Below are 22,518 nucleotides of genomic sequence, written 5' to 3'. Positions count from 1 at the left end.
TAGTTCAGTATATAATTAAATTTTCTATCCGTCTGGCAACTCTGCGGCTGCTAGGCCACCAAATGGCTACACCATAAATACCAACTTTCGGTATTTAAGCAACCCTGCGGACAAAAACTATCGATACTCGCGCAACGCGGCCACACTAATCTCTGCTCACCACCAGCGTCTCTTCTTCTTCCCTTTTCTTTTTGCTGCGCTTCCGGAGAAGTCGTCTTTGCTAGAAGCCACGTGCTAAATTTGTAGCTTGCAAGTTTCGTTCGATTCTTAAACCGTTCGCCACGAGAGATGGTGCGTACAATGTGCTCGTTAAACCGAAATACACTTGCCCTGCCAGCCAGGCAGCCTATTTCGAGTGTTTTCCCTTATATTTTTTTGAGTGTGCCGTGCAAGCCGAACTGCTAATACCCTGCGTGTTTCCATTACAGACGAAGGGTACCTCCAGCTTTGGTAAGCGCCACAATAAGACGCACACCCTGTGCCGTCGCTGTGGCCGCTCCTCCTACCACATCCAGAAGTCCACTTGCGCCCAGTGCGGCTACCCCGCCGCCAAGTTGCGTTCCTGTAAGTCAAGATGCCCCAATCCCCGCCCAGTAACCAGGTTAATAATTGTATTCTCCGCACACTAGACAACTGGTCCGTGAAGGCCAAGAGGAGGAAGACCACCGGCACCGGTCGCATGCAGCACCTGAAGGTTGTGCGCCGCCGTTTCCGCAACGGATTCCGCGAGGGCACCCAGGCCAAGCCCAAGAAGGCCGTGGCCAGCAAGTAGGAGGCTCTGTGTGTCCCAAGATGTATATCCCACACCGGGCTATATGGACGGAGATAGCAGCTGCTCCCTTAACCGCAGATAACGACAGCCTCCAGTTGATCAACGTGTACACACCATCTAAAATCCACTGAAAATGGCCCCTCAACATGGCTAATAAATCGCTCGAGCGCTAATAAATGAACGTTTTTTTTTATTAAGTGAAACTGGTGAATATTTTTTTATTGTTTGTGCAACAAAAGTGAAATGTGACCGAAAAGCGATCAAAAGATAGCGTGTAAATGGCCAAGATCCATAACCAAATGCTTGTAGGGCTGATTTCCTCGTGGTTTTCGCAAAAATTGTTAGTGTTCGCTGGTAGTCGAATACTTTTCCAGGGCAGGCTATCCACGTAGCTTTTATTGAAAACTAAAAAAGAACGCTTTAATAAACGCAGTATAGTCAGCTATAAAATCCAAGAGCTTCGGTAACTAAACCAAAAGCATGGCAATTCATACCACAGCTCAAATGTAAATGAAAATCGCTTTCTGTGCTATAAAAACTTCTAATTAGAATATATCGTTTCCAAAAACAGATTAAGAACCATATAAATCGTTCAAAGTTGCGAAAAACGTGTTCTCGCCATAAGATGATAGTTTCTGTTTACTATGAATTGTAATTCTTTGTTTTTAAACGTAGCCCCATATATGGTAAAACATATGATAGAACTGCAGACACAACAAAAATTATTAACTATATGTGCCTTGCTTCGATTTGTAGCAATTGAAATGGTTGCAGTTAGTACACGAGCAGTTATTCTACAATAATTCATAAAAAACACTTTAAATTGCCATTCTAAAAATGAAATATATATCTGACAAGATTCAACAGAAGCAAAACAGCAAACAATGGCCAAAATATTGACAATCTGTCTTAGAAATATACATTTGATATTTATAAATATTTATTTCCGTTTACATTTCCTAACGATTTAAGATCAAAACCTTTTACCTGCCACTTGCTTTAAACAAATTCTAGTTACAATCGGCTTAGGTAGCACGCAGAAATTAATATTTATTTAATTGGGGCTCATTTTGGTTTTCTTATGTGCATCAAATAGAAGCATAAAACAACAATTGTCTGCAACAAGCAATTTTCCATATAGCACACCTAGTACTGAATTACACAGAAAGCATAGGATTTTTTACAGAAGCTGTTTTGCTTTGCCACCAACACTACGGTAAAGGTATAGAATTTATTAGTATTAGAATTGAAATAAGTTTTCGTTCTTACAGTTTTATGGCATTGGTAATGGCGATCCAGTGGCTGTAAACCTTAACCAATTTTAACCGTGGCTACTCAAACTGTAGTCGGGCTTTTATCACATTTCAGTCACTCCAAAACTGTATGCTCTGAATTCGAATATTGCATACTTTCAGGAATTCATTCACACCAAACGTTTGCAAACGCTTAAAGGTTTTTTCGTAACATATTTATATATTTTATTAATTAAATTACCATTTAAAAACTGACATTCGACCTCGCTTAAGGTAACGTAAGTATTCTAATAAACATGGGCACCGAGAGTCTGCGTCCAGGGCCCCAATATCATGTGAATATGATATGACATAGGGTTCCCCAGCAGAGACTACCTCTCGAGGCCCGGTTTAGCAAGCAAGATAATATCGTACATCAAGCAGTGATTGATTAATTGGTTTATGACTACGAATCGGTTCGGTTCGGTTCTTAATTGTCGCTCGTTTTGACTAATAGTACAATTTACAATGTATAAAGCGTTCCACTAAAACTAGGGGCTGTCTTGGATTCAATTCGGGGAAAAGGCTGTGGGATGTGATGAGCACATGGACGGATTGGATGCGATTCTTTTTTTTTTGGGGGGGGGGGGGGGGATTTCGCTGGGGATCACTAAACATATTGCCACTAAATGCTAAGACATTTACAAGTTATACATAGCTAAGAAAGAGTGTGTGCATCCAGACTAATCCGAGTGCGGATGATGCGATTGTAGGAGGGCAGTGCTGCTGGGCTGTGAGGCTAGTGTCGTTGTCGTCGCATCCTGGGACTCTGCCGCCTTGGCTTTGCTATCCTTTACCACCTTTGCCGCCGTGGGTCGCTTGATCAGCAGCTTCTTTAGATTCTGGAACGGTGCATCGAAGAGCACCGTCAGGGCCACGGAGGCCAGGAAGATCGATATGAATTCGTTGGTATCGAGCTGCGTTGAGCAAATAAAAAACAACAAAAAATACAATTCTCTATAAATGCTAGACCTGGGCGAATACCTACAATTATCGAAACAAAGTTGTAGTAGTGGTGAATGTGACGCCTTCGGCCGACATTAAAGAAGAACACGGGGAACTGCGTCAGGTAAATGGCATACGATAGCTTCGTGGACACCTGGAAACCGCGCCAGGCAAACAGCTTCGTCAGTTTATCTGATTGGAATAACACAAAAATAAATTAACAACTCGAAAGCGTGGATATTCTTTCACAACACCCACTTGTGTATCCATTATGGGAGACAAAGACGATCCAGGAGAAAAACAAACACCAGGCGATCGGCGCAAAGGCGGCGTATATAGCTGCATGGGTGGAATTGTACACGTAGTTGATGTCACCCATGGGCGCTGGTCCCAGCAGAGAGGCGAGCACACAGACGGTGGCCACCAGCCAACCAAGTCGCAGCTGCAGGCTGCTCAGCCGGGCATTCTGGTACTTGCGCAACACATAGCCCAGCAGGATGCCCATGATGTAGACCGTGGAGCGGTGGGGCGGGAAGGAGTACATGTAGTCGGCGGTGCGGAACAGGCGCTGAATGCTAGGAAGGAATATCACAAACATAACGATGCAATTTTCAGATCAGATATTTGCACTTATGACCAAACTCACTTGGTACCAAAGTAGATATAGTTGGATAGCTGGTTGACAATCGTGGTGTAGTACCTAGCCGCCGTACCCACCGTGCAGAGCAGCAGCAGGGCGAAGAGGCCACGTCTTGGCCACCGCCACAGTGCCAGGATGAGGAGTGGAGCCACCGCAAAGAGTTCCGTATCGATGCCCAGATGGTGCGTGTGCGTCAGGCACATTTCGCTGAATCCGAAGTAGTTGTGAATGAAGAGCAGGTTGCGCCACCAGTTCTTCTTGCAGATGTCCGCATGGTGGCCCACCACCAGATTCCACTGGGGTCCACTGCCCCACAGAGGCAGCACATACGTGCAGAAGAGTATCAAGGCGGCCAGGGGCGGAACAATCCTGCAGCGGGTAAACCAATGCGATTAGTACAAGCAATTAACTCGTAACATTTAACTACGCCCACCTCATCAGCCGACTAATGTACTCGTTCTTCAGCCTGATGGGTTGCTGCTTCATGAGGCGACCAAAGAGGGAGTAGGATGTCAGCATTCCACTGAAGAGCAGGAAGGGATCCGTGTACAGGGAGGCAGCTCGTCCAATGACCGTCCACGGCTGACCCAGACTCTCTGACATGGCGGTGCGATTGTTGTACGGATTGAAGAACATGGCCATGGACTTGTGCGAAAAGATCAGCATGATGGCGTTCAGGAAGCGGATGCCATGCACCGCTTCAATGTCTCCGGGAGCACTGCTCGTGCTGAAGAGCCAGCGCAGGTTCTTGTCCAGCGAGAAGGCCGTGAACCAGGGATCTGAAAATGGAATCACCCTTAGATATATGACTGCTATACGACGGCTGAGGCTTGGAGAGCTCACTCTGCTTGGGCTGCGACTTGGTGGACCGATCGTAGATGGTGGACAGTACGGCCACGGAGAGCACGAGCAGAAAGAAGCGCACCGCCCACGTGGTGTTCCGATCCCAGGGCCGCTGATCGCGCACCTGGCACATCTGGGGCTCCACGCGCACATTGAAGGTGATGCCCGTGGAAGCGGTCTGGTTGCCCAGATACTCGGCCACACTGTACTCCACATCGCGGGCGGAGCAGCCGGAGGGCACACAGAGGCCCCAGTTGATCAAGGAGTAGCGGGGCACTCGGTGGCCGGGCTGGAATTGGAAGAAAAGTAAACGCTTAGAGCGGATCGTTCGCTTGGCGATGAATGGCAAATGACGCAGGAGAATCGCTCCATCCTCGCCAGGTTAATTGCTGTGGAGTCTCTGACCTACACTTTTTACACTTACTCTCGAAAACATAAAAACAATGACTAGTTGAACGGGATTCGAGGCAATTCAATTAAGCCAGGTCGCGTTTGTTCCGCCCATATACTTGATAATTTTGCAATTAACATTATCTTTATGTGTGTTCTAAACTAAGTGATCTTTTCAACGGTAAATTACGTGTTTACATCGGTTTTTCAATTATGCGATTTTTTCTGCTCACTGGAACCTGTTTTTTTTTTTTTGTTCTCATTCCTGACTTGAGAATATTTTAATATGTAGGTTATATTATTAGAAGTTCGCCATTGTTGGAAGTATTTATAAATAACTTGGTGGGATCTTCAGTTTAGTGAAATATGCGCATATTTAATTGAACACCCAAATGAAATGTAACTTCTGATTATATATATAAATTTTAAAAAGTATTTTCAAAGCGCTCGTAAGTTAAAAATTGCTTAGCTTACTTGAAAACAAAACCGGAACGATTTACTTATTCTTTAATGATTTTTAACGAAATTAATATACTTGTGATTGTGTATAAATCACAACAAACAATTTATATTCAAATGCCTAACTCTTCTCTTTTTCTTTCCTCATGTAGAGATCCGTAAATTGTCCGTCCGGTTGTCCGTTTGTCCGGTTTCTGGGTTCACTGCCCTGAGTTTAGCTTACGACTTCGATTTCTTTGCTTTGATTCGAAATTTGCATTTTACGACCATCTATCGCGTTTGATTATTTCGCCGTGCCTTCCGTTGGCAGTTTTTCGTCTTTGGTCAAGTTCAATGTCGAAGTCCAACATTTTAGCGTAGCAATGCTAATCAATTTATTTGGCCAGCAAGTATACTTTCATATACACAAGCCGAAAAAAAAGTGTATGAAATAAAAAAAAAAGTACAAGACAAAGTCGAAATATATAAAAAATAATTTGATTTAACTTAATAAATTTTAGAATGCGCAAAAAAAATATATGTACGTCTATATATGTTTGTTATATATTCGAGATCAATAAATTCCGCGTGTCCAAGTGATTCAGTTCATTCCCTTGATCTGGCATCCCAGTCACGTGCTCCATTAAAGGAACCTTGCGATGTGGAAACTCAAATGCTTGGCTACTCACGTCGTTGAACTCGCTCTTAAAAGGTCCATGTGATTGGATCAGCTTGAAGAAACTCTTCAATCGCTTCGAATTGTGTGGCAAAACGGGCTGGGCATAGGCCAAACAATACTGGCCCCGAATGATGGAGTCACCATCCTGATCCTGGCCCGCATCCTGATCCTGATTCATGCGTTGCTGAATGCCCAGGCACTGGTCAAAATCGCCGGGTTGATTGATGTTGCCATTCAGAATGCCCGAGTTCAATTTGCCACTGGAGTCGTGCACTATTAATACAAAAAAAAAAAGAAGTAAATGTACATTTGATATTTAAAGTATAAAAAGCCCAAGTTTGAATTTGAAATGTATCTACTCGTTTGGCAAGTCTTCATTAGAGTTTTTGTAGGACCTTTGCATTTTAGCTTCCAGTTCTGTTCTGTTAAAAATAGGTTTTATCCATTTAAATGCAAATTAAATTTCTCCCGTTTCTCAATGTTTTTTCTTTTTTATTCCCAATAAACCTTATTGGTTGATGAGTATAGATATAAAGAAATGATCTTGCTGTCTTCATCAAGTAGTAAATGTCAATAAACTTGTGAAAAATTAGCATATTGATATGACTTAGTCGATTAAAGTCAGCGACCGATTGAAATATAATAGATGATGTATACAAATGCTCAGTTAAATCGTACATTAACTTAAATATATATGGATATTACATGGCACAGTATACCTATTTAATTATGTGATCTTCGAAATATGAATGCACATTCGTTTGGCATTCATCTTATTCATTCAGTTGGAGATTCCTCGAATAGCTGAATATGTGATCCATTCAGCTTCACGTTTCGTTTTCGTGTAAAGGGGGGGGGGGGGGGGTGGGGTGTGTTTTGGTGGGCGGTGGGCGGAGCGACTGTGACCTTGACTGTGATCGCAACTCGTAGCGCCTCTCGTTCTGATTCTAAGCCTCTGTCGACGGCAACGTCGTTGCGGTCTTTTGTGTCAAGTTCGCGTTCGCAGTGGCAATTGAAATTGCTATTTTTGCTCATGTTTGCAATTTTGCTGCTCTTGGCTGGAAATTCGCTAGATGCAACTGGCATTGCCACATGCTCGTTCATCTGAGTGTTGGTGTGTGTGTGTGTGTGTGTGAATGTGGGTAAAGTTCGACCATTGGCCTTCACTTTGGATCACACACAGCTGCAGCTACAGTGACGGCCACAAAAGTAAGTCAAATGTTCTTCCGAAACAACTACAAGCTACTTCCTAGAATTGTTCGAAAAATATATATTTTCCATAAAATTTGCACTCTTCTAATATGCTTTTCTTCTTGTAGCTTAGTATTTCTTCTTACAAAGCATTTTTTCTATCTATACAATGTAATTCTGTCATGCTTTTAGAATTTCTATTAATACGTATGATTATTATATACGTTGTGTATCTATTATCTTAGCCGGAATAGTATCATTTGATGCATTCGACTTTGGGGTCTTTCGATTCATGTCGACTCGTCTGGCGGTCACGTCGAAGTCGATGCTGAAGTCAACGGCGACGGCGACTGCAGCTTCACCTGCTGCCAGTTGGCAATGACTCCAATTCGATCCGAACGTCCCCCGACTGGTTCTATGGTTCTCCGGTTCTCCGGTTCCTTGGCTCTCCGGTTCTATGCATCCAAGTGTCCACTTGCAGAACTAGAACCCCAAGCGCCAAACTGGCCAATTTGTTGACTGTCATGGCGTAACCTTGCGATTGCCCCCAACCCAAGTCAGCTTAGCCCAACCCAACATAACCACCAGCGCGACTCTAACGACTCAAGTTTGTTTAGCCAGCTTTTGAGTACTCACTCTTCAGAGCCCACAGATCGAAGTTGTCCAAGGCGTTCAGAAACTGATGCATCTGCCGGCGACACAAAGTCGAGGCATCCGGATTTCTGGCCGCGTCGAAGGGTTGCGTAATGGCCAGAAAACGCTTGCCAATGTTGTACAAATAGGCTGGAAGTAAGGAAGTGCATAGGAATTATTATTACTAATGTATTATACATGAAACTTAAAAGAAAAAACACTGTGCATTACTTTTAACAATAAAATTGTTTAACATATTTTAACGCATTTAATAACCAATTACAGTTTTCCGTTTAGTACATTTTTCCATATTTCAAGCTGGTAGTTAACTAAATTATACGATATTGAAATGACTACTTAGCTGCTGACTTAATTTTAAAAAGCTGCCCACTTGGTTAACAAACTTACTATTATGTTACAAAATAAGCCAAAAATGTACGTTATAGATTTTTATGATTATTTTTAAGTAAAGGAAATTTGATTTCCAGTTGCTCTCGTTGTTAATAAAAATAAAAATCACGTGATTCACTGTAACCCAAATAAACAAACGAAGTTGCAAGTCAGCTATTTTTCTATTTACAAGCAAACTTTAAGCCGTGTTCAACAAATATCAACAATTTTCTAACAGTTCAGTCCCACTTGTTACTAGTATGTTATAATTTAAACAATCATCATAACGGAAATTACAATTCATCGAAATGATTTTCGTATAAATCACTGGAAATTTGTAATTGCCAGTCATTGTTATGAATTTTTGATAGCGTTTCGTAGCAAAAAAATAGGTAAGCATTTTGTGATTGATTTTGATAACCGCTGATTATGGATCAATTTTATCAATTTTGGGCCGGATTTTGGACTATAAATCCGATTTAGATCATGTAACAGTGATTTTTCGTTTTATTATTTAATATATTTTTCATTTTACATAATTATTATAGGATGTGTGCCATTTAGTTTGAGAACATAACTATATATATTATTATGAAAATTGCTTTAATTGAAAAAGTTTAGTTATGTTAAATCCTTTCTCTATGCATTAAAGAAATCACTTGGCTTATACAATTGCAATAATTATTGATTGTACTGAACTGATCCGTAGCCATGTTCTCTCGAAATGGGGCCTGTTTATTGATTGCAGGCCATTTGAACCCCAAAAAAGGCACACATTATGCACATGTGGATGGACACCAAATTGGACAAGGTCAGGCCCCTGGGCACGTGGGCTATCCGAACAAACAGGAAGTGAATCGAGCCGAGCAGCCATTCATTGAGATCCAAGATGGATAATGTGGCGCCGCCAAGTGGACGAAGAAAATGGTGATGGCAGAACATCGCCTGGATCTTGGAGAGCTGCCAAGTCCAAGTGAACAGCCGTCATCAGCATGCCAAACTGGTGTCCCAATCCTAATTAACATTTTCATTATCATGCTGGCCACTTTTTATGCTAGGCAGATCTCATTTCAAATGCCGATCGCGTGGCACCAGCCATCGAACATCAATATATCAGTCGCCGCCTGCATCCGTCTACTTATATATATATATATATATATATTTTTGGGGGCGTAGAAGGGGGCATCCCAAAAAACAAGGGGGTATCTCTGGGCAGTCCCCAAAGTGCTAAAATGCGTCAGAGTGCGACGAGATCTGACTGCCGAGTGCCTTTCGCCACCTGTCGTCATATTCTAAATATATGTATGCATATGTGTCTATATCTAAACTAAATTTGGAAAAACTCACCGGCTCGACGGAGCTCTGCGGGAAGGAGGAAGAATGGAGAATTCTACAATTGTCAGTCCCGTCATGAAGATGCGGCAACAATGGCATCCGTGCGAAACATTTACAACCGGCTCAGCTCATTAGCATCGCAAATTATGAAGATACAGAGGCATTGATATGACAAAACAGATCTTTAGGATAGTTTGTAAATGTGTCGTGAGTTAGCTGGTTGGTAACTCCCTTGGGATTCCACTTTCAATGCAGGTTACACTCCAATGTTCTAGGAAAATCGCGGTTGAATGCAATTTCTTTTTAATTTTCATTTCACAATACGATACTTTAAGGCACTGCCACTTTAGGATTTCGAAAAATATAGTTTTTAATAGCCATTTACGGAGGTACTGACACTATTGTTTAAGAGGATCATAAACCGCAGGATCCTGGTAACAAGCCCCTTAGTTAATTATTATGCAATTCGTTTCCAACCAATTCCATCTGAACGAAGCCCATCAAAAGTTTTACCGAATGTTTAGCTTAGAGCCACCGAGACTTTTACGATCTTCCAGCCAACGCATGATCGTAAATTTCGAACCATAAAAGCCAAGACAATTCATTACTTGCATTCGTACAATGAAATCAAATTGAGAAATGAAAATTAAAAATGAAAAGTAAATTCGCTGGCAAAAAAAAAAGCCAACTGACTGATATGTATATGCTAAATGGCCGGCAGAGAATGTCATGTTGAACAAGAATCGCACTTTGGACCGGGCCAACAAGTGCAAGTGGCAACTGGCTGCCAGTTGGCGGCTTAATTAACCGTCTATCTCAGCTGAGTGTGCGTTTCGTATTCGTCTCTGACCCACTTGGCCGAGTTGCTAACTGAAAACTGAAAAACTGAAAACTAAAATTACTAAAAACTGAGCAGCAGCACTGTATCGGCCGAATGCCAAGAGCCAAACACAACTAAATGGCAGCTGGACTCGCGAATATTGGCCAATATTCCTGCCCAACAAATTCGCGCAATCCTGCGCAAACGCTGCGGATTACAAAAGAGCGTTCTAGTTAGTGGATCTGGTTTTCGATTTTCCAGCCAGCCAGAATTGCCAATTGTGGCGGTGAATGGGCCATTTAATGTCTTGGCTTTTTGCGGTTGCTTTGGCTTTGATTTATTTGAACTAGAGATCATGTTCGCTTGGCTAGCAAACAACCAACCCATCGCGTTTAATAGTGCACTATGATTTCATCTTGCCAATTAGCAGCGGATTATCTATATTTGTTGGCACCCCTTCTGAAAACAGTCGAAACAAATCGATCAGCACTTGTCACTTTGTGCTCGTAAACATTTTCGCCAGCCACTGCAATGCGATCACGATCGACTTCGTCCCCGGATGAACCAGTGTTTTGTTTGTTTGCTCATCTTACACTGAGAAAAAAAATATTTGCATTTCCACTTCACTGTTGAATCACTAAAACACTATTATCCATCTTATTAAATCATGGTTCCCTTAAATAATTAAAAGCCAAAATGTGGAAAAGGCCCGATAACTAAATGGATGCCAAGAGCATAAAATTACAACTGTAGGACAACTGAATATGTCCAGAATATATATATACCCAACTTCTTACAGTGCACCACTACTCAACTTAAACTGGGCTTTTAAGTCAATATTTATCAAGTCAATTGGCAGCTTAACTTTTGTTTGCCACCGAACAGTAAAAAAAAAAACAGCAGCCTGTTGAACTAGCCAATTTGCCACCGTTTATAGATTCTTGGTATCTCAATGGGTTAGATATCTTAACCTTTAGCTGGACGACTCATCATCGCCATCATTTTCATTTCCATTTCCATCATCATAACTATTTGGTGAATAGTTATTCGCACTATTTTGGACATATGGATGGATAGATGGATGGATGGTTGGATGGATGGTTGGATGGATGGATGGTTGGATGTATGGATGGTGGGCAACACGTTTTGCGTTTTATGGCAGGCCTTTAACGGTACCTGGGGTACCTGGTCAAGTGGTCGCGCACTTATGGGTGGGATGATGGGTTCGCGATATGCTGTAAGTATATGCACATTCACAGGTGAGACACGAATAAAAAAAAAAGAAAAGTAAAAAAAATAAATAAAAACACAACACTACAGCAACAGCAACAAATCGGCGACAAGCAACCACTCGGCGAAGATCAATTACAAACAAAGCAGCCACAAAGTGGGCAAAAAACCGAAACCGAAACCAAGAGCCACTCAAGCTGGGTCGTCAAATGGGCTGGGCACTCGGTTTTATTATGTTATGCGCCGTTTTTTATTTATTATTTTTTTTTTTTTTGGGAGGTACTGTACGACTTGAATGGGAGGAACATCTTCATCGGACATAACACTCAGAATTGGCGCTGCTGCGAAACGATATTCGTTACGCATTGGCACTTTTGAGTGGTCGCGAGGAAGTGTTATTGGCATAACGTTAGGTAATTTCGATGGTGCTTGATGAAATGGCAAAAACAATCCGATATTACGATATTCGCTACGGCATTGCTTACGATATAGGGATTTGGTACTGTCTTAGCCTTAATCCTATACAGGAATTGCTAAACTTAAGTAATTTGTTTTTTATAATATGAGTAAAAATATAATACGATATTCGTTACGATATAAAATACGATATTCGATTCGAATGTTAAGCAATCCATTGTGTGAAGTGTAGCTCAATTTTATTACATTATAAAAATACATAATCAGTTTTCTGTGCATTAAGTTAAGATCATAATCAATGCAATATATTTTAACATATGTACATTGTAAATAACTTGCAAACAAATAATACATATCGTTCATTTCGACATTCACTAAGTGCGACAAATAATTAAGGCGACGATAAATAAATACATAAATAACAACATGAGCTGCTGAATAATCTTAAGATGCTGCTTAGCAATTAAGATAATTACTTCTGTAATTTAAGACGATAACAGTCGAAATAATTATATGGGCTAAACCTCCAAATTTCTGAGCTCGCTTACGTGCGCCGCGACCTTATCACATTATGCAGACCAAAAATGCAATAAAATACAAAGAAAATTTGTTTCGTTTACGTGAGACTTCGCACATTGCCTTGACTTGGCCACTCCGTTCGCAGGAACCAGTGAATATCGAGTGTCTGGAAAACCCCCTAATCAGCCAGCCGAAATGAGGTCCTAACTTTAAGTGCAAATATTTGGTACCGGAAAAGAAAATAAAAAAATATCCAACAAGGCCAAACCTTTTAACAAGAATAAGTGGCCAACAAAAGGCGAGACATCGATTAGATAAGCCGTGACTTTTTCGGGATGGACCTTACATACATACGTACATATGTACAATATGTATGTACGATCAGCCGGAAGTGGCCCAAAAAGATGACGCATCTTGGCCAAATACGAAACGGTCAAGCAATTGATTTTGATTTGACGCACGCGCCTCTTATGCAATCGCTATCGAAAATCCCATTACAATTGCAGAAATCGCCGATCGAGTGTTCAAAGTGCCCAAGGCCACGATGCGGGCCTCGTCGTCGTCGTCGTGAGAAAGTAATGGATCGCCCACTTGACTTACCCCTTTCATCCTCCTCCACTTGGTCGTCATCATCCTCCGCCTGTTCCATCTGGTGTATCGTGTAATTTCCAGGCGTTACCGCATGCAACTGACTCAAATTGGCCGTTTGATATTCCAGGATTGTTGTCGTCGCATCGTCCGCAAATAACTTTAGACTATAGTTGACCTTATCCTCGAAAATCGATGCAATTTTGCTCTCCAGCTTATCGGCAGACACATCGCCAGCATCGGATGCGGAATTTGTTCCGGCCAGAAGATTATCGCCCAAATTGCAATTGTCCTTTAGATTGCAAGTGGGCTGGACCACGCCCTCGAGCGCCTGACTACTGGCAATTAGTACCAGTAGTAGTGCTAGCATATGCGACATACGCGACATCCTGTCAAGGATCCTGGATTAACCAAACCCCTTTTAAGTACTTTTCTTTTTTGCGACTTATAAGCTTGCAGTTCTCTGGCACATAATCACACAAATACTCCAAACACAAGAGCAAAAGATGCAAAAGAAATGAACACCAGAAAAAAAAAATGACAACAATTGAAATAGTAAATTTGTCTTGCAACTGCGGCGATGATCGATGATTTTTCGGATCGTTTGTGTCAGCGTTCAGCGAATTAAATTAAGCGACCGCCAAGACGAAACATTCAACGTCAACTGATTGTCCAAATGCCGCCGAGCATACGAAGACCGCTCAGGTTCGGCGGTTCGGCGGTTCGGTGGTTCGGTGGGTCGGTGGTTCGCTGGTTGGGTGGTTCGGCGGCGGCTTAGCAACTCAGCGGCTCAGCGGTTCGGGGGCCCAAAACCAACGAGGCTCTATGTGTAGGTCAGTATCTGTGTTGGCGTAATGTATCTGTGTGTGTGTGTGTGTGTCTCTGTGTTAGCCGCAGACCGAATTTCAAAACCAAATGCAAGCCGAATTTTGAGCGACTGACTGCGGCTATAGCGATTCCGATTTCGATTCCGATTCCCATTCTCCGATCTCCGATCTCGTAGCTCTGAGAATTGCATTGGCCGAATGGTTGGTTAGCCTGCTTATTGCAACCGAGAATCCCAGACTCTTCTTCCCACATTCGGCACTATCTATTCAGCTATCTACTACTGCTAATTGTGGCCACACTTAGGGCACTGAATTCGAATAGAGGAATTCGAATCGTCTGGCGATCAAGAAATATTTTCCTTTTCCCAAGAATTATCTCTACACATTATAGAAATGCAAAAAAAAAATATTTACCTACTTAATTACTAACTGCAATCAAAATTAAGACTTGCCAATTATAGTTTGACTATACAACACCATATATGGCTTAAAATTTCATTTCGATATTATTAAATTAGAATATTTTCTCTTTTTATTGCGTTACACATACAAATAGTGGGAAAATTTTGCAAACTGGCATGACGCGACAGAATCGAAAGCAGGTGAAAGATTCAAAAGAAAGGGTAAATGACATCAGCTTAGCTTTTAAGCAAATAAACAAAACTTTGAGGTCAAATTGGCCATGAAGATGTTTCGCAACAATTTCTTGCTGATCAATCGCATTCTGGACATCTAGTCGCAAAAAGTTTGGAAATATAATTACAGTCAATTTGCCGACATGGGCCAATAACTCGTTTCGATGATTTGAATATTTACGGGAGAATCTCCAATGATTCTACCAAAAAAAAAAACAGATGATTAAGAATTTACCAGAACTTGCCATTTACCACCACGCCATTAATGGGGCAAGTCACATTCGCAATGGAAACTGACGCAAATCCATTGAAAGTGAGTCCAGTCTGGTCTGGTTGCCAATATCAAATTACCCAAGCCGACCCGACGCCGGCAATTTGTAGCTCGGTTAGCCATATGGCTATTTGGCTATATATATATATATATATATATAACCAGGCTCAGTGCTATATCCACCGATATATGTATGTATAGCTTTGGACATATTTGGCCAGCGGGTTCTTGCAACAGGCGCCAATTGCAAGCGGAACCAGAGCAGTGCCAACCAAAGCAAATTAAGAAAAGGAAAACATAAACAAAACAAAACACACATCGCGGGCCCCCAAAAGCCCGCAGGTTTATCTATGATTACAAGTATTTAAAAAGTAGCAATGAGGGATACGACTTTGTAGTTACTATCTTTTCAACAAAAAATTCACACATAATAATTCACTTTAAATTATATACATAACTTAATCTGGCCATGCCAATGTCTCAATGAAATCAGTTAGCCAATATCAAATAAAGCTTAGCTTTAAATTTCTCATTAAAAAGGTCTAAAATAAGATGAATATCTTCTTTCAGAACGAAATTAATAGCAAGATAATTGGCAATAAATTATCCACTTCTAACACAACTTGAAATTTAACTTAATAAAATATTGGTTCTTCAGATATATATTATCTAAAAGTTCTTGAAATGTCAAATATGACTATGTTCTGAGAGATATATGTGTGCTGATCTACCCATGAAATCGAACTAGATTTACAGGTAATGCGAAAATAACCATTCTCTTTCGTCGGCTCGAAAAAAGGAAGAATGTGGCAATTGACTCTGCCGCTATGATTCCACACTGTACAAAAATTTGTGTTTTGCTAGGCAATAAAAAAAATATTCTATTCAAATTATAAAACGATTTATTTAAAAAGACAAATTTTAAAAATATTTATTATCAGTCCCAATAAATATAGAATAATGACAATAATACTTAACCATTATGGAAAATACAATTTATGTAAAATACAATTTATGTAAAACAAAATAATTTATTTAAATTAATTAGAATAGCAATAAATTTATTGTACTGTTAAATTTAATAAGATCCCATGGAGAAAACCTCAAATTGTGAGTCTCATGTTTAAGGCGGAATTAAATTAAATTGCTAATTAAAAGGTAGCAATATTTTTTTTAAAGTGCACCTGTGACTGCGACGGCTGGCTGTAGTTTTGTCCATGTCTGTTTGGGGGGCCTGTGGCAATCTGAGCGAGTTTGGTTCCGCGGAACCAAGAGCCAACGTCGACGGCGACTCATTAACAGGCCAAGTTGCAAGTTGCTGTTGCGATTTTTCAAGAGGCAACAACCGACGTCCAAACGGCAACGTGCAACACTCGACTTGCGGCTCCAGCAAGTGGCTAACCAACTGACGAACGGAGTGACGGAATGACTGACTGATTGACTCGAGTTTGGCAATTTTTTGTGAAGTTTGCGTGGCTGCTTTGCCAATTGAAATGTTGCCGTCTTGGCTTTTTGGCATTTCGTGCGAATTTTCCCGGCTGTTCGACTCCATTAGCCATCTAGAATTCTTGTTTGCCTGGGCAAACAGAGAGGGCCATGCCATTTCATCTCTTACCCATTTGCGGCGCTTCAAATGCATTCGAATGCACCAAACGAACCGGTTCTCCCCGGGAAAACAAAGAGATGTTTCCAAATGGTGTATATCGTAGTAGTATACAGTATGGTGTCCAACATGCACCAGCGACATCCAAAGATCAGCGATCCAATGGCGAAAGATCAAATCCATCAAATGCGATGGCAACACTCGTGGATCGGCTAAAGCCAACGGGGCGTATTGATAACACGATGTCTGTGCTTGTTTGCATGTGAACAAATATGTTTGCTGGTCAAATACATAGAGTTGCAAATCAAACATTAAATAGTATGAGGAAAATGCAGAGTCAGCAAAGAACGAGCACTTGGAAAACAAGTGATTTGTTTTTTTTTTAGAATGCATAAAAAAGTGGCAAAGCAGAGAGTGCATAATGTCAATGAAACCTAATGAGTGGCTAGACATAAGAAATAAATGAAATTAAGCCCTTTTGGTAATCAAGAATTGCGTAAAGAGTGTGTGTAATCAATAAACAATTAGAAAAAGAAGAAATGTCATGTTGATATTGTCGAAAAAGCATTGGAATTCCTCATTTGTTTTTAACATCTAAATCTACAATTGAATGTAGAAAGCCAAAAAAGTACCAAATTGAATAAACAACTTACGAAAATGACTTAACTCAGTTCGTCTCTTTGCAATAGTAATGAAAAACATTTAATCACTAATAAATTTAAACAAATGTGCGATCGTTACAGACACACGCATCTTTTTCCCATTTTTGGGTTTTCCAATCCAATCAAAAATCCACTTGTGCATGGGTCAACGTGGGAAGTCAATGGGTTAAGAGTGGCCCAAAATGCCCCTGCACTCGCCTATGCATTTTGATGAATAAAACGATGATGATGGTGATCATAAATGCGGATGATAATGATGATGCCCATCAAGTTCGTTTCTTGTCTAAGTCTTTTGTTTTACCACAGTGGAAAGATTGTATTGCGTTATGTGTATGTCACACTGAAAGTTACATTTTCCATTTTTTATTTAATCAATATCAAACTTAATTGTGATAAATATTAAATTAAAATTTTTGTTAATTTTTAAAATATAAATATAACAATTAACTCAAATAGTAAGCTATACATTTAATGTAATTACATATTAATAATAGAGATTTTTTCAAAAGTGCATTGAAGGGGGGGGGGCCTCTTCAAACAGCCCCACCCCACACATTTCGGTTCGCTTTCGCTTTGGTTTCCAACTCCTGCAACGACCTTGGACAGTTGTAACCCATTTTCAGTTTCAATTTCGATTTCGGCTTCAATTTCGCTTTCAACGGCTGCCACTGCAACGATTTGTATGTGGAATTTTAAACAGTTTCTTTGTCGTATTTCGTATTTTGAGTTGGCCCACGATATGCATATGATGATGTCGATGGCACTTGGCTGATAGCCCAGGTCCAAGTGTCTTGTTGGCTCGAAGGGCAATGTAGCTTGGCTAATTCCAACTCGGAATCGGATTGGGATTGGTTTTCAGACAGGCCCAAAAGAAAAAAGTGGCCACGTCACCGGACATCAAATCCATCCAATTCACATTGCATGTTGGATTCGTGTTTACTTTGCGGTCTTTATTTTATTTAAACTTTATTATTGTATTTTTAAGTTTTCAGCTTAATGGCTCTTTGTCCAATTAACGAGTTGAACTAATGCTAAAGTTCAAACTCAAATCGCACTGCGTAATTAAATATAATTAAATTTTTCAGAATCTCCCCGTCGAAACATTATTTTAGTCACCATCACTGGCTTAGGTTGTGAGTTTTGATTTAAATTTATTTAATGCATGAATTTAATGAGCAATTAATTCGCATAATGCCTCCACAATCTTCAAATTTGCAGCACCTGAGGGCAAACATACAGGTTTATGCTCCGGAACAAACAACTTTCAAGAATTCCAGCGATTGTTGCTCTCCGTTTGAAGATCATATTGTAGAATTAAAACAGAAATGAAGATGGATAGTCTTTAAATCATTTTTCCTTTACAAAAAACTGACACGCGACACATTAAAATGTACCCTCCAGCTATTTATGTTTAAAAAGCCTAAGATGTCAATCAGTTTTTGAGCATGAGTATGTTTAGTTATAAATAACTTAATGCCAACATCAATTTTTCGTGCAAAAGCTAGACAAAAACAATATCAAATTTAATAGTTGTAAAAAGCTTATGAAAATATTTTCTTGTTGTAAGCAAATACGTAGTATAAATCAGAAAGACCTCCAGTAGAACCATGATTCTAGCGCCAATTTCGCAATTCAGTGACTTAATTGTTAGCTTAATTGAAGTGACTGTTCCATGATTTTTAAGGAAGTTTAAGCCGTGTTCCGCCATAATAGCTACTACATTTACACTTCCAAGTAGCTGGATGCATCATAAAAGTGGCCAAAGAACAAGGAAGTCAACAGCGGGCACACACATTGCCACAAAATACTGCCATGACCACTCGTACTTGTATGTCCATAACCGAACAACTAAATCCACATTGTACAAGTGAATAGCTAAAAACGAACAACTAACAGCAGCCAGCCAAAGATGAAGAGCGGGCAGCAATTTAAATGCCGTAAAGACGATTTATGTTCGCGTATTTTACGCCTCGAAAAAATCCAAGCGAACCGTAGATACAGTGCGTCACAGAGTTGTAAGGCAGGTTACAATATATTGTTTGAAAATTGAACATTGCTCAACAGGCTGAAACATTAGCAATGAGGTAATTTCATAATGTTACACTGTTTTAAATACCAATAAATATAATTCAAATCGTTTAAAAATTGAATTGAAATGTGATTTCATCCATTTGACCACATTTTATGCCCTTTCAATGAGGATAGCCTTCCACTTTCGTCGCGCACTGTCGCCAAAGGTATGTGCACATAGACACGCTCATATGGAAACGATTGTCTGTTTACTTTTGGCCAATTCATAAAGATGACTGAGATCAGCCTCCCCCTTCGCAGGTTCAAGGCCCCAGAATAAAAGCACTAAAACAAAGCTGCGTGTTTACATTTGACCAAATCTACGAATCGAATTTGTGAACAAGAATTGATATTCAATGTTTGATTCTCTCATTTCTGGCATTCCAATACCAGAATCCCGTCGTAGTTCCGAAAGTGGTTTGCCAAATCGAATGCTTCGGACTAAGATTAATGGCGGGATATGATGCCAAAACTAGTCTCTGCATTTGCATACATTTAATTTTCAACTTTAAGCAATTATTACCAAAAGCGGCGCCTTTATTCCCAAATCCAGGGGACTCTAAGCCAAGAATTGCGATTTGTTGGCCCGGAAATATACGAAGCACTGAGCCGTGGTAGGAAAAATAGAAGTAGATACATCCGATCAGTTCCTCGAATATAGTTCAAATAGTAATCGGTGAAGCTGAACGTCTGGCCCGCCCATTAGCTCTTCCTATTCACCCGATATTGTACTATATATAGTGCCGACTCATTCTAGGTGGGTAATAGATGATAATATGGGGTCTTTATGTCTGGAGCTGGCCAACGTTGACTCAAGTCATTGACACGTCTATTTTGGGGCCAATGAATTCAGACTGAATTGATTTCAAAACGATCTGCATAGAGAGAGTGGTTTTATAGGCGCTGTTTCGATTCTTGATTGGACTACTAATAATATAGAGCTTGCGGTTTTTCTTAGGTCAGGTTTGGCTCTAAACAAAATACGGTTAGTTCGTTGGCATTGCATAGATTTGTTCTATATCAGAGTTATTATAATTTAAAATACCCTACTCGCTATAAGTTCCTGTGTTTAGGTAACCAATTTAATTATAAATATCATTTGGAAGATGAGCAAAAACATCATTAAGCAGAAAAATACACATTCTCGTTCTTAGAATATTTGTGTACATATATTCACTTTCTGTTTCTTCTTATTCAATTATCATGGCGCGTTAGCAATTTCTTATTAAAATTAAACTTTGTACAGTCTCTAAACTCAAGTAGGGGTAATCAAGTCAACAAATATCTTAAATTTATGAATAAATAATGAATCAGCAGAATGCCGGAATATGCTAATCACACCCGTACGTAATTCTATTTCTGGACTCGGTTGCCATTTAAGGGTCGATCCGGAATATTCTAAGCCCCAACAGGTCCAAGATTCATTCTTTGTCATGGCTTTTCTGCTGACCCATCTGCAGTGTGTATGTTTACCACATTTTAATTCATTTAATTTTCTTGTTGGATTGTGCCGTCTTCAGCAAATCCGCTGGCATGCCAAGGCTATGGAAATAGTGACTATCTATATACACAGATATTTACCTATATCGCATAGGGGCTTGGCTCTTGCTGACAATTTGGTTTATTTGGCAATCGGTTTTTGCTGAATTCTGTTTAACCGCTTTTAATTGTGGCGAAGACAACGGCAACGAGTCCAAATTGCCAACCGGTTCGGGGTGATCTAATCTAAGGGTTTTCGCTGCTGGCTTTTGAACATCTATCTACCTTTTTTCTATTTATTTGTTTAGTTTGGTTTGAATCCGATTTGGCCAACACCTGTCAGCACGTTCGTATGCGAAATCGACGGCGGGAGCTCCCCTGGATTTTTGCCTTGGCTAACTAACTTATTGGCCAATTGGGCGCCCGGCTCGAAGTCCAGTTCGACCTTGACCCACCCTATAAGACCATGTTGTGGCCGGTTGTTCGCTGGTTATTCACTTATTATCGCTCGTTTTTTGCGAAGTCAACAGTTTTGGACATGGGCATTGGGAATGTGCCAGAAAAACATGCCCAAGCTAAAGGTTCGAATTTAAAATATAAGCCAACAGCTTTTATAAATCTTATCACTCTTACTGTATTATTTACTAAATTTTAATGTGTTTTCATTAACACTAAGAAATACAAATAAAAGCATATGTAGCTTTTGGCCTAAAGGTAAATATTACTTACAATTATATTACAATTCTAGTACATTTTAAATACACTTATTTTTTTGTATTAGAAAAAGCTTAGATTTACTTAGCTATGCTCACTGTCACAGCCTAAAAGTATTCAAAATAATCTAAAAAATCCAAAAAGCTTTTAGGGAATGCAAATTTAGCAAGCTTAACATGCACATTAAACTAATGAATACCAATATATTTTTCTTAATTATTATAAATAAAGTAATAACTTATCAACCATTTTTGCTCAAGTGCACATAACATAAATCTAAACAAATGCCATCCGCGAATGATAAGCTTTATGTAAAAAAAAAAAACTAGGAAATAGTTGTGATAAGAACAATGCAACTTATTGAAATAATAATATAAACAGATTAATTGATCAGCCAGTAATCAGTCAGCCCCTAGGTTAAACTATCAAATTCAGTTAATTACATTGATTAGCTTGGATTGCCAGGTGTGTGGTCTTAGTTAGCTTAAGTTACTAAGGCAATAAAAAAAACCTTGTGAACTTTCAGTTTTATAGTTGCAATATTACCTGATTGTAAAGTTTCACAAGATAAGATATGCCGGAAAAAAGGAAGATATAGTTATATAATTATATTCTTTTATATTTTGGTACACAAACCAATTTCAGTTTACCTAACCATGAACTTTGCTCTCACTAACATTACTACTCCTAATGATTAAGTTGTTTTCCACCTTAAGACAAAATGATAAGATTTCTTTATCGTGAAGAAAAAGAACCAGTTCTTAAGAGCAGTTTTACTATAACTACTTAAAAGAAATCCACATGTTCTAAGTGGGTCAACGCCTATCACATATCTGCCGTTCGTACGATGATTCGCTGTAATAGAACTCGTTTTTGGGTCTGACACTGCACTGATGCAATGATAGCCCCTGACACGTTCCGTCGTCCACCGCCATAGGATCCTCAATTTGGCGAGCGGTTCGCTACACCTGTTCGATCGTATGCATACCTTTGAATACTTTTTATTAAATTGAAATATGCATTTGAAGGGTTTAGGCTACATACTCGTATACCAACGTAAACTTAATAGTAAACAGTAATATTTATCATTTTAGCACATATTTAAAATGTACCTTTTTTTCACTCTAAAATTCCC

General features: G+C 39.9%; 2 protein-coding genes across 3 annotated transcripts; one reads left to right on the top strand and one right to left on the bottom strand.

Moving 5' to 3' along the window:
* Window positions 1-175: 175 nt before the first annotated feature.
* RpL37-1 (Ribosomal protein L37-1) lies at window positions 176-1,673 on the top strand. 2 transcript variants are annotated; one of them, NM_132777.3, is made up of 3 exons: window positions 176-291; window positions 429-564; window positions 630-1,673. In NM_132777.3, the coding sequence occupies exons 1-3, from the start codon at window positions 289-291 to the stop codon at window positions 770-772; spliced, it is 282 nt and encodes a 93-aa protein (NP_573005.1). In that variant the 5' UTR covers window positions 176-288; the 3' UTR covers window positions 773-1,673. The 2 variants fall into 2 exon arrangements, with proteins under 2 accessions (NP_573005.1, NP_001259561.1); NM_001272632.2 differs by having other exon boundaries at window positions 630-942.
* A 558-nt stretch (window positions 1,674-2,231) lies between these two features.
* drd (drop dead) lies at window positions 2,232-13,790 on the bottom strand. The gene is made up of 9 exons (NM_001038756.2): window positions 13,135-13,790; window positions 7,827-7,973; window positions 6,010-6,272; window positions 4,493-4,781; window positions 4,083-4,428; window positions 3,656-4,018; window positions 3,268-3,584; window positions 3,053-3,201; window positions 2,232-2,981 (listed from the first exon to the last, which is right to left on the bottom strand). The coding sequence occupies exons 1-9, from the start codon at window positions 13,508-13,510 to the stop codon at window positions 2,748-2,750; spliced, it is 2,484 nt and encodes an 827-aa protein (NP_001033845.1). The 5' UTR covers window positions 13,511-13,790; the 3' UTR covers window positions 2,232-2,747.
* Window positions 13,791-22,518: the final 8,728 nt, after the last annotated feature.

This window comes from Drosophila melanogaster, chromosome X (assembly GCF_000001215.4).
Source record: "Drosophila melanogaster chromosome X".
Taxonomy (NCBI): Eukaryota; Metazoa; Arthropoda; class Insecta; order Diptera; family Drosophilidae; genus Drosophila; species Drosophila melanogaster.
Note: the sequence above shows the minus strand (reverse complement) of the source record. Positions and strands in the feature narration are given on the sequence as shown.

Excerpts from the sequence above, each read along its gene's own strand:
- drd (NM_001038756.2), bottom strand. The coding sequence starts at position 13,510 with ATGTCGCGTATGTCGCATATGCTAGCACTACTACTGGTACTAATTGCC. Across the intron at positions 4,782-6,009 it reads TTAAGAGCGAGTTCAACGAC|CCCGGCCACCGAGTGCCCCG; the intron begins GTGAGTAGCCAA and ends TTCCAATTCCAG. Across the intron at positions 4,019-4,082 it reads TACATTAGTCGGCTGATGAG|GATTGTTCCGCCCCTGGCCG; the intron begins GTGGGCGTAGTT and ends TACCCGCTGCAG.
- RpL37-1 (NM_132777.3), top strand. Across the intron at positions 565-629 it reads CGCCGCCAAGTTGCGTTCCT|ACAACTGGTCCGTGAAGGCC; the intron begins GTAAGTCAAGAT and ends TCCGCACACTAG.